We start from the raw sequence: 17,439 nt of genomic DNA on the forward strand, positions 1-17,439 counted from the left end.
CAGGCTTGTTCCCCTGCTTCTGCCAGGTCTCAACTGGCAGCTTCTCACTGAGACCTCCCGCAGTCACGCTAACAGAAACCGCCAAGTCCCCCAGCCACACACTTCCTATCTCACTTAGGTTCCTTTTTCTGCATAGCCCTTACCCCCATCATACTCACTATAGATTTTACTTATTGATCTTGTTTAGTGTCTGTCTTCCCTCATTAAATGTAAGCTCCATTGAGGGTAGGAACTTCTGCCTGTTTTTCTCATTATTCTCTCTCCCTTGCTGAGAACAGTGGCTGACACAGAGGAGGGAGGTGCTCATGAAATATGCATTGAGTGAATGAATGTCTGGAAATGGTAGTGAATTCTGTCTAAGAACATGATTATTGGAAGCATCATGCCATGATATTTTTCCTCTACTAAGACAATCAGCAGCTTGGACACTGAGGTCAGAAACTGTAGGTCTGAGGGCTTCTAGGTGGAGGGGAGGAGGTCAGATGACAGGACGCAAGGAATTTTGCCCTTGGCTTTCAAGACAGTTAAGTTAGAATCCTGACTCTACCACCTACTAGCTCTGTGACCACCGACAAGCTATGTAACGTAGGTGAGTTACTTCTCTCAATTCACTCAATATGTAACAGGAAGATAAGGATACAAAATTCCAGGGCTGTGGTGAGAATCAGGGTCAATGTATGTAAAATGTCTGACATATAGCAAACCTTTGTGAAATTTGTATATATGTAAATCATTTCTATTAATTTGTAGTTGTTTGTGTTATTGGTAAAAGTAAGAATTCACATACTTGTTGGTATTTTCATTTTAGGAAACACATTCAGTCATTTTAAAACTAACTTGCAATAGTATTTTTGTCCTTGTGGAAAAAAAAAAGCCTACTCTATACGCTTTTACTAGATTCCAGTATGTATTTGTACTATTTAAGAATCCTTAAGTGGGACAAAGTAGCCTCTAAATCAGTGAAAATCATCTTCAAGTTATACTTGCTTGTCCCCTAGATCTCATCCCGCAAGGTATACAAGGGTCTTGTCTTGCAAAATCCATGTCTCCCCAAGGTTCATTTGTTAAGCAAATGTTGTTGGTGTACAAGCTCTGCCTCTGCCAGGCACTGTGCTCTACATTTTGGCTATTCTGAGGCAAATGAGAGCACTTCTGCTCAGGAGAAACTTACAATAAGACCTGAGATTGGGTCCCAAGAATCCTGATGATAGGAACAGGCATCAGGTGTGATGTACCGCCGAGCGGTGCAGGCTGCTAAAACAGCCCAGGGCAGGCAAAACCGCACAAAAGTAAAGAGGCTGGAGAATGATTCACATGGAGGAAGGTCAGTTAAACTGGGCCTTGGAGGGGAAGTGGAATTTGAACAATTTGAAAAAGGAAAGAAAAGAGAGGAGTGGACACAGCTTCAGCAAAGTCACAGAGGAGCCAAGGGAGGCATGGGGATTCGGGTGTCCCAGCTCCAACTGGATGTGGCTCTAGGCTGCAAGAAAGGAGAGCAGCAGGGGGGAGACTGGAAAGGAAGCTCGCTCTCTGGCAACATGGGAGGCCTTGCTCACAGATAAGGACATCTGGACGTGAGTCAGGAAGGAATGGTGTTCCATGAGGTTCTCAGAGGGAGACTGATGCAACCGGGGCCATAACTGAGGAGGTGTGTTCATGGCTGCCAATACCTTTCAGATGCCCAGGCCTTCCAAATGTACATCTCCACCCCACACCTCTCTCTTGAACTTGAGATTCCTATATCCAGTTGCCTCCTTGACATGCCTACTTCGATATGCTATAAGCATCTCAAACTCAGTACGTCCAAAAACACAGCTCCTGCGATTTCCCCAGTACTGACTTGATCCATGCCTTTCTGCATCTCAGAAGACATCAATTCCACCTTTCCGGTAGGTCATCCCAAAACCCTACCCTGATCTCTTTCACACTCTATATCCAGCATGGCAGGAAATCCTGTTGGATCTACTTTCAAAATATCACCAGAAGCCACCACTTCTCACCACCTCCTTTGCCACCAGCCTGGTCTAAACCATCACAGTTCTTCCCCCGGACGACTGTGCAGCGTAACTGGCCTCACTGTGCCTCTGACCCCCACTGTCTATCCTCAACACGGCAGCCGGGGCAACCCTTCTAAAATAGCAGTCAGATCATGTCACTCCTCCGCTCAAAACCCCCATTTCCTTCAAAGTAAACAGAGGCCTTAAAGTGGCCTACAGGGCCCAGCATGACCCTGTTGCATCTCTGACCTCCTCTTCAACTCTGCCCTGCCTCTGGGTGCCCAGGGCCTCTGGCCTCCTGGTACCCCTCCGGGAGCATTAGCTGCAGACGCTCCAGGCACACTTCCTTCTTGGGGCGTCTGCACTGGTTGTTCTCTGCACCTGAAATAAGCTGCTTTGGTCAGGCCAGGCTCAACTGTCCACCTCCTCCGAGTCTTTGCTCCAAAATTACCTTCTCAGGAAGGCTGACCCTGCCTACTGGATTTAACAGGGCAATCCAACCCCCTGCAGTCCTCCTCATCCTACTTATCTCACCCTTTCTTCCCCCATAGAACTTGACACATTCAACCCTGCGACTTCCTCATTTTTATGCTACGTACTGCTCATTGCCTGTCTGCCCTAAGTAGAAGCTGAGCTCCATGAGGACAGGGTATCTGTGAGTTGTGTTACTGATACAGCCTCTGTTCCTAGAGCATCTCCTGGCACATAGTAGGCCAGCGTTTGCCAAGTGAGCGAAGGGCAGGGCGCTGCAGGAAGGGAGGTGGGTGAGTGGTCTCACGTCAGCGTCGGGCCACACATCCGACCCTTCACTGGCCTGACGGAGGCAGGGGGATGGAAAGGGAGGGACAATGCAGGAGATGGAGTGGGTGTGTATCCAGGCCCAGGTGACTCCACATGGGAGACGCGGGGCTTTGTGAAGAGATGAGGCACCAGCCACAGGTTCAGTGCCGGCTGGCCCTGTGAGAGTCCCTGGGCTGCGTGCTTCGCCCTGCTCCCCTGTCCTTAGGATCACAGAAGTGACCAGGTGAAAATGAGTAGATAGAAATGAACAAAATACCAGTCCTAGAAAAACAGCTCAAAACTGCATGCACTCCCCGCGGATCCCACAAAGTGTCAGCCCTGCCCTGCTCAACTCTGCCATGCCAGGCCAGGCAGACGTTCCACGCTGGGGCCATCCAGGGAGGTGCAGAGTGCCCCAACGTCCACCGACTATTCCTGGGGAACTGCCCTCATCCGGGGCTTTAGGCCTTTTCCATAAGCAAAGCACAGACGTGTGCCTAAAACGTACACGCATTAGTCTTGAACTATGGTTTGATATACGCATAATCCATTTATCTCCCTGACATTCAGGTGCCTCACTTGCAGATTCTGAAAGCCTGTGCTATCCCCAAACATGGTAGTCGCTAGGGCTGTTAGTGGCGCCTCCTTCTGCCCTAAGACCTGCAGATGTGCTGGCAGGGGTCTACTTTGGTCGTTCCCCTCAATTATTAGTTCGATGTGTTAAAATTCAACCATATTTATTAAATGTACTCACTCACTTTAATTGGATTTGTAAGAATGCCTGATTTATGAAACACTACATGGATCCTTTCAGCTAATATTAAACTCAAATATTACTCATTACTATGGTTTCTTCCCTGTCTTCCATTCATGTGTATATGCATTGTAGATCTATGTATCTAGAGTTTCTTAGAGTTAGGAACAATTTATCTTTCATCTTTGTATCCACTTGGGCCTAGCACAGTACCAGGCATATCGTTGGAATTAATAATTTATATTCTCAGAGCATGGCAGTTTTGGCTGAGCCAGGTTGGATCAGTTCAAATCTTGGATCTTCCCCTTACTTGCTGTGTGGCCTTGGGAAGGTTACTTAACCTCTCTGAGCCTTGGTTTCCACTTTTGCAAAATGGGGATTAAAATAAGAGTTACCCTAGAGGCTTATAATGAACACTAACAAGGTCATTCCTGTAAAGCTCTTAGCACCATACTTGGCACATCATAAGCATTCAGTAAATGTCACTTGTATAAGTATATGAACATGTGAAAGAAGCACGGGGACCAAGAGCAGCGGCTCAGGAGTAACCCTGTGGAAATTCTGGTTCTGCCTTTTGCTCCTTGTATGACCCGGGACAAGGTGGGTACTCTAGCCAGGTCTCGGTTCTCTCATGTATCAGACGGAGATATTAATAGCACCTCCCCTTCTGATAGGTTTGCCTGAGACAATGCAGGTGAAACACTTAGCACAGTGCCTAGTATGTATTTAATAATAAGTAGTCAATAATAATAATAATATCAGTATTTATTTGTACTCAATCAATGTTACCAAGTATTATTACCATATATGTAATTCTCTTAAAAAACAACAACAACAAAAAAACCCACTGGACTCTCCAATAATGGATTGATTCAGTTTACAAATAAATGTGACCAGCAGTTGCTAGACTACGAGGAGCTTAAGTATCCAACCTGCAGCCACTAACGGGGAACATGGGGGTTTGCTGAGAGACAACACTTCTTCCACACACAGTCCTAAGAGCGAAAGGGAATAATGTCATATCTCAGTGTTTGGCTGAATCTGACCAGAGGGGCTCCAGAGTCTGGAGCTAGTTCTGCCCCCTGGACCAAAGAGATGCTGACTGAGCCGCTGACTGTGTGTCCACCCTCCTAGGTGCATCCCGGAGAAATATTCAGCAGCAGGAAGTCTGAGAAAAATAAGCAGAGTGTCAGCTGAGGGTGGGTGACAGTGAGGACAAATCCAGGGTGGGTCTGCAGGTGGGTAGCAGCTGTCCCCCAGTGGGTCACAGGGCCCAGCCTGTGGGCAGGGTTTTCTGGATGCAGAGGCCAAGCAGAGCTCTGACCCGAGGAGGGAGCCTGGAGTGAGGCAGTTTCTCAGCCCTTGAACTTGGAAGTGAAGAGAGAAACCCTGTGGTACCCACTGGGACACCCGCTAGTGGCAGACAAGGTGAAGAGGAAAGCAGAAAGTTGGGACGTAGCACAGAGCAGTCGTCTAGCCATCAAAACAGGGGGCCTGACTCGGTATCAGCCAGGGGCAAACAGCTAGCCTCAGTTTAGGGTTTGTCCTGGGAGCCTGGGAGAGAATGAGCGGGTGAGGCGGTCAGAAGGGTGGGAGTAGGGCAGACCTGGGCTGGACTCGGCAGGCTTCGTGTCCTTGCACCCCCCGTCCTCTAACATCGTCGCTTGGTGTGTCCAAGTACCTGTGACGGTGGCCTCACTTCCCAGAAACGCATATCAACCTTTTTTAAAAGACACTTCAAAATGCTGGCCACATTTACACACTTTCTTTGACTTCCCTCCTGCTTGACTGAGTGATTCCTCCCCCTTCCCCCATCTGCCTCCTCCATACAAATTTACTATCAAGGACAATCTTCATCGAGTCTTTCTCTGTAATCAGGACATAAAAATTATCCCAACATTTCTCTTTGAAAATGGGATCTTCAGAGACTCAGTAGGCCTTTATGCATTACTAATAAGTTCTATAGTGAAACGTTTTGTCTTTTACTAAAATAAATCTCTCCTATTAAATCTACCATGTGAAAAATCTAATAGTGTTTAGGCTGACAAAATTTCATTTGCAGAAAATCGTTGTACTTGTTAAGGATTTGGGAGTTGTCGTAGTTTGTTTTTGATAAGACAAGGGGATCTTGTCACTTGAGTTCACGAAAAAAATTAGAATACCCATTCGCAGAACCAAATCTTTGTGTCAGAAGATAGCATAGCGTTTTGCTGGTTGTAGCCTCCAATCTCATGAAAAACAATACATCATCTAGCATTTCTTATAAGTGATTGTACTTGTTTCCAAGGCTGCCGTAACGAGTACCACAAACCAGGTGGCTTAGAACAACAGAAGTTTATTCTCTCACAGTTTTGGAAGCTCAAAGTCTGAAACCAAGGTGTCAGCAGGGCCATACTTCCTCTAAAGGTCTAGGGAAGGAACTGTTCCAGGCCTCTCTCCCAGCTTCTGGCAGCCGCAGACGTTCCTTGGCTTAGAGATAGCCATCTTTTTCCTGTGTCTCTTCACATTGTCTGTCCCTGTGTCTAAATTTTCCCTTTTTATAAGGACGCCAGTCATGTTGGATTAAAGCCCACCTAGATGACCTTATCTTAACCTAATTACCTCTATAAAAGACCCTATCTCCAAATAAGGTCACATTCCAAGGAACTGGGGCTTAAGACATCAACACGTCTCTCCAGGAAGACACAATTCAATTACCCACAACACGATCGTCCCATGTCACCTCCCTAATATTCATTAGTATGCAAGGGGTCCACTCTGCTCTGAACAAATCTTTTGTATGTTACCCTGCAGCTTCCCCCCACTGACAGCAAGGGGCAAGGGAGGGCACATTTTTTAGTAATGGGGGTCCAGAATTCAGCCTGGTCGACTTTGGCAACTTGGCCTTGGAAAGTATCTTCAGATCTCTTGGAGCTTCATTTTCCTTACCTTTAAATTGGAATAACATATTACAAGAATGTTGTGAAGCTGTAATAAGATATTATGTGTGAAGAATGCTTTTTAAGGTGCAATAGGAACGTTGCATTGGCTTTTCAGTTTCTTAAAAATGGCTCTTCAGAGGGCCGACAGCACAGGCTGCCACCGGCCTGGGTCACATGCCCAGCTCTGCCCCTGACTACTTGTGTGACTCTGGGAAGTCACTTCCCCTCTCTGTGCCTCCCTTTTATCCCATAAAATGAGAATATTAACAGTTCCTCTGTTAAGCACTTGCATTGAAGATTAGAGTGTGATGTACCAAAAGCACTTAGAAACTCCTGGTACATGATATGTGCACTATTATATAAGTCTTTGCTATTTTTATTGAGGGTAAGATCACATCTCAGTACCCTGTGTGCAATTCCACCCCAGTTTCTGGCCTCGAGCAGATGCTCCACAATGTTTGCTGAATGAATAAAGGAATGGAGGCCCACAGCTCCTGCCCTCAGGAGACAGACACTAAGCCCTCACCTCTGCTCTGTAATGTGGCTCAGCTGATCCTCCCGTAAGCGGTGCAGAACTGGCCCTGCAGTGACGCAGGGGCCACGCCCGCCCGTGCCTCCCCAGGCTGTGTTTCCTGAATCAAGTGCAGCTTCCTCCTGCAGCTACTCAGTTTCCAGGTCAGTCTCAAGGCAGCGAGTAATACACACCAGCCCAAGAGGAATGTGCTTTTCTGTGTTACTAAAACTGGATGCACCCTGAAAAGGACACTCCACCCTTCCATCTCCTTCCAGCGCTTCTTCACCTGATTGGCCCTGTTTTCCTGGTCTTTTTCCCCATCTTCTTCCCCTTCCTGCCCATCCCTTCCCAATGCCCCATCCATACCTCACCCACCCCTTTCTCCCACCTCCTCCTGGAAGCCTTACCCAGCTTGACACCAACAACCAGGGCACTCTGGCCTTGTCACAAGTATATTTATAATGAGGTACGATATGCAAAATATTTTAATATAAATACCTCCCAGGGCAGTGACCAATCAGAATGCCCCAGAGCTGGGTCAGGGAGGCCCCCTCTTGCTGTGTCAGATTTAACTCTTTGATCCCTGGGATCCAGGAGGGAGAGGTGGTAGGATCGGGGGGAAGGGGCTAGAGTGACCAGAGAAGTGGGGAAAACACCTGACATTCCACAGGCCTGGGACTGTGGCTATTTTCTAAGTGGAACCGAGGTATTTATACCCACTAAACGTCAGCCTTTAAGGCTGACTGTCTGCCAGTGTCCGAATTCCAGGAAGTTCCCTGTGGGGGGGGTAGGTGATTGACCACGTGGTTTTCAAATCAGACTGAAAGAGACCGTACAATAACAGAAAGTGTAAAATAAAGTTTGTGTCTTTGGCTAGATTTCACTTATTTGGAAAATGACCAGTTTCTAATCATACTGATCAGCTGATGATAAAAAAAACAGTAGCCAATATTTCCTAAGCATTTGCTTTGTTTCAGGTGCCGTGTGAAGGCCTTTATAAGGCTTCGGGAACTTGACCGCCCCCCCAGAGTGGTCGTGAATTAGTCTGGCTCGCTTTAATTTTCCAAATCGCCAACCCTTACTCCCTACCCACCTCCCTCCGCATACACCCAACTAGATAATCCGATAAAGATCTTAGTCCGAACGTGATATGTGCCTTCCACTAGAGTCATCCCTGGCCCCTAAGCTAGGCAGAGTTCCCTACAATGTGTTCACAAAGCGCCTTGACTTCCCCCGTATTGTGGCATTGCTCGCTCTGTGTTTTGACTGCCCATTTAATATCACAGGGCTCGGCACGTGATTTGCTGGAGGAGAGAAAGGAGGACAGTCATTTGATAACGTGCACTGAGTGCCCACCGTGTGAGGGTCCCTGTACTGAGAAGTATAAGACATAGACCAGAAAGGCCTGCCCTCCCCACACAGGAAACATCCTAATGCTGTGAGATTAATATTGCACAGAGCTTCTGTTTCACCCATGGCCACAGCCATGCATACACGGATGAATGTGATGTCAGGAAACTAGACACTATGAAGTCAGGCAGCAGCTAGACCGGTTTTGTGTTATGTTGGTACATTACCACCACCCACACTACCCAGTGTTCCTCTGTGACTCAGAAGATATTAATCTTTTAGCTAAATAAAATAATTTTCAAATGAAGCATCTGATGCTTGGAAATCAGTTTCCTTAAATCTCTGGAAAATAGAGGGACTATTTTTGGTCTCACTGATTTCTCTTAACTGGCACATTTTCAGTTAACATATAAAGTTAACAAGATGGATAATCCTTACCAGTAAAGATAGGGCTTGGCTCCTCAATCAAACTGACAAACAGCTCTTTCCAATCATAAGACACAGTAGTCTGAGACACTTAAACTGCCCAGGCTCAAGGACAGAGAAAAGAAGTCGAAGAGAAAAACAGTGAAGAAGAATTCTTCACATAATTGGAGAATCAAGGGAAGGAGACACGCTCAGTACATTTTGAAGCATATATAAAAATATAAACTTGAGTCTTCATGTTAATAAATTAATTGATTGATTAATTAAACTTCTCAGGCAGCCAAATCCATTTAAAAAAATTGAAACGTGCTTTGAAATGGCAAACTACAAGCGATTCACCCTCTTTGCCTCTCCTCCCCATTTATTAATTTTTATGTTTCATCTGTTTAAACGGTCACAAATTAGGTCTTAACCGCACAATAGTGCTTGAAGGAATAGGGCAGTTACATTGGCATGACTATAATGGTCACAAATCTGCTCCTAGAGCACTGGTGATGGCCCCAAGGTCTTTCGGCCTCTCCGGGGAATAACAGGCTGCCCTAAATGCAAACCTAGAGAGGGCAGACTCAGAAGCATTCGCAGCTCCCTGTAAGGAAGGGAAAAACGCCAGCCTTGGGGAAGAGGGCTGGACCTCACCTGCTCAAACCAAGGCCTCTGGGTTTTCTTTCCCACTTTCAAAAACCTTGAGAGATTTTGAAACTAGGGAAACTGAGGCTGCGAGCATCTGATCCCCCCAGCCAGTTTAGTCACTTAGAAAACGTCTGCTAAACACTTTACATGTCACAGGGACCAAAGCAGTGGTCTATTTGACTGAATTTTCCACTGTAGGTACTTAATAAATCCTCCTAGACTTAATCGATTTTGACTTAATTTGCCACGTCTGCTGATGCACTTCATGCCCCGTCTGTCACATAGACTGCCCACAATTCTCATAACATATTGGGACTGTTGCCAACATACCTCCCAGGTGTCACCCTTCACTGTAACTGTTGGTTTATGTGGCTTTCTCCTTGTACTAGATTAGGAACATTCAAGGGGGAAATAAATAGATGTAGAATTGACAATGTATAGCAAATTATGATTTTTTCAGAGCAACTGTGGCTGTCTCTCGAGCTCTCACAAACATCGGAAGGAGTTGAGAGATGGCAACATGATCACCCCCATTTGACAGATAAGAAAATTGAGGCACAGAATATTATACATGATCTGCAGAAGTTAATCTAACCATTTAGGGATGAAGCCACAGCCAGAATTCCAGGATTTTCCCACTATAATGCATAGCTTCTTTAAACTCTAGATTAGTCATGCCATGTTAATCAGGCCTGGCAAGTTTCAGCAGAACAGATATCAAAGAAAAACAGATCTGAGGTTCTTCTGAAGAGAGAAATGGCCAAGGCTGGTGCTGATTGTGAGAACAAGAATAGTGTTAAAGAGCTTGGTAGACAGGCCAGAGAGAAGCACTGTGATACAGAAACTGAACTAGTTATCAGGAAGGTTGTTTTTATTTTTATTTTATTTATTTATTTATTTGCTTGGTTTCTGGCTGCACTGGGTTTTTGTTGCTGTGCGCGGGCTTCCTCTAGCTGTGGTGAGCGGGGGCTACTCTTTGTTGCAGCAGTGCGCGGGCTTCTCATTGCGGTGGCTTATCTTGTTGTGGAGCGTGGGCTCTAGGCGTGCGGGCTTCAGTAGTTGCAGCACGTGGGCTCAGTCGTTGCAGCGCACAGGCTCTAGAGTGCAGGCTCAGTAGTTGTGGTGCATGGGCCTAGCTCCTCTGCGGCACATGGGATCTTCCCGGAACAGGGATCGAACCCGTGTCCCCTGCATTGCCAGGTGGATTCTTAACCACTGCGCCACCAGGGAAGTCCCAGGAAGGTTGTTTTTAATACCATGTATTTTTATCTACTCTGCGGAGAGGGTGTTGGTAATAGTAATAATGATGAGGAGGAGAAGGAGGGGGATAATAATAAAAACTTATAGAGGGCTTACTATGTGCCAGGAACTGTTCAAACACTGTATATGCATTAAATCTTAATCCTTACCAAAGTCTGTGAGGGGGGAACTATTGTTATCCCCATTTTACAGATGTGGCAACTGGAGGCCACAAGGTCCCATGGCAAGAACAGCAGAGCTGGATTTTGAGCCCAAGTAGTCCAGTTCCAGAGACTGTTCCCTTTACCACTGGTTTCAACTGCTTCTCCAGGGAAGGTTCCAAGACAGAACGGGCTTCAGGAATGACTCCAGGACATCAGGATTTCGCTAAGTTGGTTTCACGCATGTGGAACGCGAGGGAATCTGAGAGGTTCTTCAGTGGCTTCCATGGACCTCCCAAGCAGGCTCCTGGACTCAGAGCATCCCAGCAGGCCGCTTTGGGAACGCATACCATTTGCCCCCAATCTTGGAGTCAGATTCTCCATTCCACAGCCAGGCCTGCTCCCTTGAAAACACCATCACATGCTGAAAGCCGTGAGCAGCCAAGACCCAACGGGAAGAGGAGGAATTCAGTGGATCAGGCTGTGACCCTGGGCCTCAACCGGAATTATCTCCCAAAAGGGCCTTTGTAGAGTCTGCTGATCAATGGCGTGGCCCACACTAAGAAACAATTTAAATTATCCCGAGTCGTACAGCGGGGGTCTATTGTCAGTTTGAATTGCAGATCATATAAAATCCATTGCTTTTCCCATGGAAAATTAATGGGATATAGTTGTCTGTTAGCTATTCCTATGGGCCAAACTCCTATTGTTAATCCCTTTAATAATCTCCTAATTAATCTGTTTTCTTTTTTGCTTCCATATTTTAATTGACTTTTTCAATTAGGAGCATACTAGGAAAAGATTCTAAAAATTCCTGGTTTTAAAATAAGCAATTGGAAAACCTCATTTTCCAATTATGCTTTTCCTTTCTCACACCAACCTGATTCTGAAATCTTTTCTTAGCCAAAGCTGCATTTATTCTCTCCCACGTCGTGCAATGTAATGACCATGTAATTCCCATAGCTCCGATCTGTTGTTCTGACAAGTACATATTACAGTTATTCAGCATCTTTCCTCATCCCGTTAAGAATCAACATGGGTATTCTGCATTGGAATCTTTCATGGTCGCTTATATTAATACACTTAATTCAGCTTGAAATTCTTACTTGCTTCTAACCATCCTCCCTAAACTAAATTTTCCTGGAGTAGAGATTATTTTGGGAAGCAGAATGAAGTGCACAAATCCTATGGAAACTACGTCAGAATTCTGTTATTGTTTTTAAATAAGTGGATTCCAAACAATGCAAACCATAACAACATTAGAGATACAAAATCTAATAATCAGGGTAAGATTTTATACGTAGCGTAAAACATAAATCTGATCTTGCTCTTCTCCTGCTTCAAAACTTTCAGTGGCAATGAAGTTCACAGCCCTTAACTTGACTCCCAAAGTTCTTTGTTATCTGGTTCTAGTCTACTTCTTCCCGTTTTATCTCTTATCATCCCCCCACTGCAACCCACACCCCCTTCTGTATTCCAGCCTTGAGAAACTTCAAGAAGGCCCCCAGATGGTACATTCTCCTAGCACGTCCTCTTCCTTTTGTCCTCATTTTGTATTCTCCCCCTCAACACACAAATACACACACACACACACACACACACACACACACACTTTAGCCCTCACTCACTCCCTTGCCAAGTTCCTTCTCATCCTTCAGGTCTCAGTTTAAATATGTCACTTCTTCAGAGCCCTCCTTTGCCACCAGTCGCAGTTCTGACCCTCTCCCACCATTCTCTCTCAGCCTTCTCCTCCAGAACAAGGACCACAGTTTGTAATTATACATTTATCTGTGTCACTGTTTGGCTAATATCCGTCTTCACCACCTGACTGCAGGCTTCAGGCAGGGAGGCAGCAGATCTTGTGTTTACTCACCTTTAGTTAACTAGCACTTAGCACAAGCCCTGGCATACAGCAAGGTCTCAATAAATATTTGTTGAATGAAGGAAGGAATGAGACCCTAGCCTGGAAATAGACCAAGAACAATGGTGAGTGTGATTCAGACCACCTGTCGTTTCTAAACCTGCTGCATCCCACCCAGGGTGGGCGGAGCCCCTGAGGGCTGCAATCGCCACATTAGACCCTGGTGTGGGACCATCTGCCTAGACTCCTCCAGGGCTCCCATTTTCCAGTTCTAGAAGATTCTTCACAAAGACTCTGGAATGGTGCCCTCCCACTCCATCCCACAGAAGCTGTGCCAGTCCCCTTCTCCAGGGGCTGGACCCTACCTCTCTTATCTCTCGGAAACAGCGTTTGACCAAGGGAGGAAGAGTTAAAATAAAACAAAAAAAAACAATCCTAGCAGCCACAGGAAGACTTTCCCAAGACATTTTCATCTTCATTTCTTGGACTAAAATTGGGAGACACTATTTTTGACACTTCTGTTTTGTTTCACAGTGATATACAAAGATGCTTTACATTTCTGCTCACTGCCCTCTCCCATCGGGTTATGACAACTTGCTTTGATAATCAACAGTATTTGTACGATGATACGTATCCTGACAAATCTTACGCCTTAACAAAAACTTCCTTACCAATTGTTTACTGTGTCAAATAGTTATATTTTGACAGTAACGTTTCCTTTAGGATTTTAGAGTCCTATAGTATCCCTTACTAAAATTCTGCTGCCTAGAGTTTCCCAGGCTTTGAATTTGTATGCCTCATACATCTGTGCTGCAACACCCTTCAAAATATTGATGCTAGACCGAACTATGTTCCAGGGCTCTCTCCTCAAATATGGACACTTGCAGAAATATCCTGTACACTTGAAAATAATCTTAAATATAAGGTATTTGAATAAGTATGATTAAGTGCTGATTGCTTTTATCATGTTTTGAAATGAAAAGCTACTCTAGAGAAGAAACAAAAAGCCAATCAAAATATAACTAAATCTGTAATCCTGCACTTACTGTAAAGAAAATGACATACAAATATCTTTTCTTTCTTTGGTAATGCTGACAACACTTCCCCAGTGCTTACTACGTGCCAGGCATTCTCTACACCTTGTGCCTGTATTAGCTCATCTAATGCTACAACAGCCTTTAGAGGAAAACACAATAATTATTTTCATTATATAGATGAAAACATCGATATACAAGAAATTCAAGTAATTTGCTTGAAGTTACAAAGGTAGGAAAAAGCAGAGCCAACTTATGTGCCCAGGCATCTGCCTCCAGAGCCTGTAAACCTAACCAACTCCTCTGACCCCCTTCCGACAGACAGACCCAGGCAAATGATCTTTTTCCACTCCCAAATCCTCATATATATTCTATTATGTTTTAAATTGTGTTAAGTAGCCTATTATTCTATGAAGGAGAATGCTAGATTTTTATCCTCCCTGGATTTTAACTGTTGCTAATAAATAGGTTAGTACAGTGATGTAATTGAGTCAGATAAACCTAGATTTAAAATCCAGCCCTACCACTTACCAATTATATAACCTTTGGAAAGTTTCTTGAGCTTTCTGAGTACATTTGCTGTTTTGTAAAATAGGGATCATTACAGCTGTTATAAGGAGAAGATGAGATAACCATGATTAAATTGTCTGGTACATGGGTAATCAATAATATACCTCACTCCAAGTGTGTAAGTAAGAACAGTCGGAAATTGTATTAATTCTCATGGAAAAGGAGGTTCCATCAATAAATTACTAATTCGATGTTGTAAATCATGTTCCATTGGCTGAAAATAGTTTATGTAGTTCCCGAAGAGTCCCAGTTGTATCAAGAGATGACAGCGTTAGGCTTCCCTGGTGGCGCAGTGGTTGAGAGTCTGCCTGCCAATGCAGGGGACACGGGTTCGAGCCCTGGTCTGGGAAGATCCCACATGCCGCGGAGCGACTAGGCCCGTGAGCCACAGCTGCTGAGCCTGCGCGTCTGGAGCCTGTGCTCCGCAACTAGAGAGGCCGCGACAGTGAGAGGCCCGCGCACCGCGCTGAAGAGTGGCCCCCGCTCGCCGCAACTAGAGAAAGCCCTCGCATAGAAACGAGGACCCAACACAGCCATAAATAAATAAATAAATAAATAAATAATTAAAAAAAAAAGAAACTTGCTTTAAAAAGAAAAAAAAAGAGATGACAGCATTAACAAAAAAACTGTATGTTTCTAGGCTAATCGAAATTTTTACCTGAAGCTACAAAGCATTACATTAGAAGACTAATGATCAAATTGACAATTATATGAACGAGCAAAACATAATAGCCAAACTGGTAGAAGTGTGGATGTTTCACAAACTCCAACTCCATTCTATGGAACTCTGCTTTCCCAAATCCCCGCATAAGGCCCTTTGTACATTTGTGCACATAGGCCCATACGTGTACCCTGTATACGTGAGCCTCTCTGGGTGTCATCTTCCAAGTGAACTGACTATGTTTGAAGAGAGTTTGAACTGAGCTTGTCAGAGAGAAGCCTGGGGAGACTTATCCTCTATACAAGAAATGTCACTCTGTTCAATTCTCCTCCACCCCTGATGATGGGCAGTAACTACGTCCCGTGACCACCTCCCACAATAGATGATAAGAATGTCTTTGGACACCTGACATAAGGCAGCCAACCCAGAGACTGGTCACATTCCTGTGCTCTAGGAGCTAGCCCAATCCGAATGCTTTCTCGGAGATTTTATTTTAGAAAATCCAGAGACTTGGGCAACTGTCAAGGGAGGACAGAAAGAGAAGTAAAATAAGACATGCCTGAAGCAGGTTGGTAGGGCTGGAGGGAACCTAGGACATCACAAAACAATGAGCAAAGTAAAGTTAGGATTAAAACTTGACCTTAAAAATCTGCAGACAGAAGTAGATGGAGAGAGAAAGAGATTCCTAGACTGCTTTGACTTGGATTATTTTTTTTTTTTAACTTTTTATTTCGTATTGGAGTACAGTTGATTAACAATGTTGTGTTAGTTTCAGGTGTACAACAAAGTGGATTATTTTAAATTGTGGGTCCAGTTTGCCAGTATTTTAACAGTGGACCTTCTAGTACTTGACCCAAGATGTCTGTTTCCTCCCTTAGGATGCTGAATGAAACATCGACAGTATGAACTTGAGCCTAAGGAGACATGCTGACCTTGCCCATTGTTACAGAATAACTTTAGCAGAAACGTGACCCATTCCTTCTGGGGTCCCCGGTGCCCGCCTCTGCGTCCTCCCTACAGAGGGCGGCACAGCCTCTCATGCTGCTAAGGCGGGTTGATGAGTGCAGAGCACCAAGCTGAGCCCAGGACCCCTGTCTGCCCTTCTCCGCGGCAGCGTAGGAGGCTGACATTCGGGAGGGAGCCTGCGCCACCACAAGTGCAGCTGAAATGAGCAGGGGGCAGCGTGCGAACTCCAGATGTTTAGAATTAGGATGACTATAAACAAATTTGTTTGCCCAGATCCACCCAGCTTGCTTTTTAAAATTACTTTTGTATTTGGTAAACAAACCCATATTCTCTTTTCTTGGTTGCAAATAAGACTAATTCTTTAGGGAATGACAACCCCCATACTGGTTAACACAGTTCGTTATTCTTTCTCCAGAAATTGCATAATTCACACATCAACATGATTCTCTCAGTTGGTAGTTTTGAAAACTTGGGAACTCAGTATGAACACTACCATTTGTGATTACTCTTCAAGACTGGTTTTAGGCACACCTGTCACCTAGTTAATTTTTTTTTCCACTTTGCCAGCTTTAACATCCCGATGTTACTTTAGCTGTAAACACTCTTCACTACCTCATATGGTGACATTTAATTTTATACAACTGTCACGGGAGTGGGGCAGGGACATGGGCTGCAGCTTTCATGTATTATAGCAAACTGCTCCGTTGCAGGTGATTATCTGAGTTCATGCCTGGAAATTTCACCTGTGCATCAGTTACTAAGAAATGTCCGCTCCTATTCTACCACCGCCTCTTCTTCAATCATTTGATTTAGGGGTGTCTTCAGCCACCCTGGAGCACACATTTCAAGACCTTCTGATTACTTTCCCTGCTGCACAAATGTGGCGCATAATTATTCACATTTTGTCATCACTCCAGCACAAACCAACGTTTAGCAAGTTCAAAGCTTCCTTTTGATAAGTCACAATAAATATGCTCCTCTGCTGGCCTTCCACACTGCCTAGAAGGGTCCGACTTTACTCTCAGCACTCACGTTTCCTTAGGGTCTTTTGTCAGAGTTAGAATCCACTAAAAACAACAACATTTCAGGAAGCTTCTCTGTTCAACAGGTCTGAGCAAGGCTGATAATCATCTAATGCCTTCACCCCTTGTATGTTCCAACATACGTGTGCATGCGTGTGCACACACACAGATACACACCTTCGTATATAAGGAATGATTGTTAAATGGTTGACAACAGAGTTGAAAGCTACTTATGACAGTCCTAAAACAAAAACTCTTTCTTCCAGGGCCGTTGTTCAAGAGAGAACTGCAAGTATCTTCACCCTCCAACACATTTAAAAACTCAACTCGAAATTAACGGGAGGAACAATTTGATCCAGCAAAAAACTGCAGCAGCAATGCTTGCCCAGCAGATGCAATTTATGTTTCCAGGAACCCCACTTCATCCAGTGGTGAGTACACTGCATCTCATGATGGGCTTGATGATTAAAGTGTTGGTACAGGCAAGGCCATGTTAACCTAAAATGGTGTCCCCCTACTTTGTCTCTTTGGCTACCATTAAAGCAAATAGCTT

The 17,439-nt window shown here is 44.8% G+C and overlaps 1 protein-coding gene across 9 annotated transcripts in view; it reads left to right on the forward strand.

The window, feature by feature from the left end:
* The window catches only part of MBNL2 (muscleblind like splicing regulator 2), a 158,317-nt gene that overhangs the window by 87,443 nt on the left and 53,435 nt on the right, over positions 1 to 17,439 (forward strand). For all 9 annotated transcript variants that reach the window (XM_036831100.1, XM_036831099.1, XM_036831103.1 and 6 more), the window contains one exon: positions 17,153 to 17,317. In XM_036831100.1, coding sequence (XP_036686995.1) covers positions 17,153 to 17,317 — 165 coding nt within the window. The remainder of the gene's footprint in view (positions 1 to 17,152; positions 17,318 to 17,439) is intronic.

Source organism: Balaenoptera musculus, chromosome 18, assembly GCF_009873245.2.
Source record: "Balaenoptera musculus isolate JJ_BM4_2016_0621 chromosome 18, mBalMus1.pri.v3, whole genome shotgun sequence".
Lineage (NCBI taxonomy): Eukaryota > Metazoa > Chordata > Mammalia > Artiodactyla > Balaenopteridae > Balaenoptera > Balaenoptera musculus.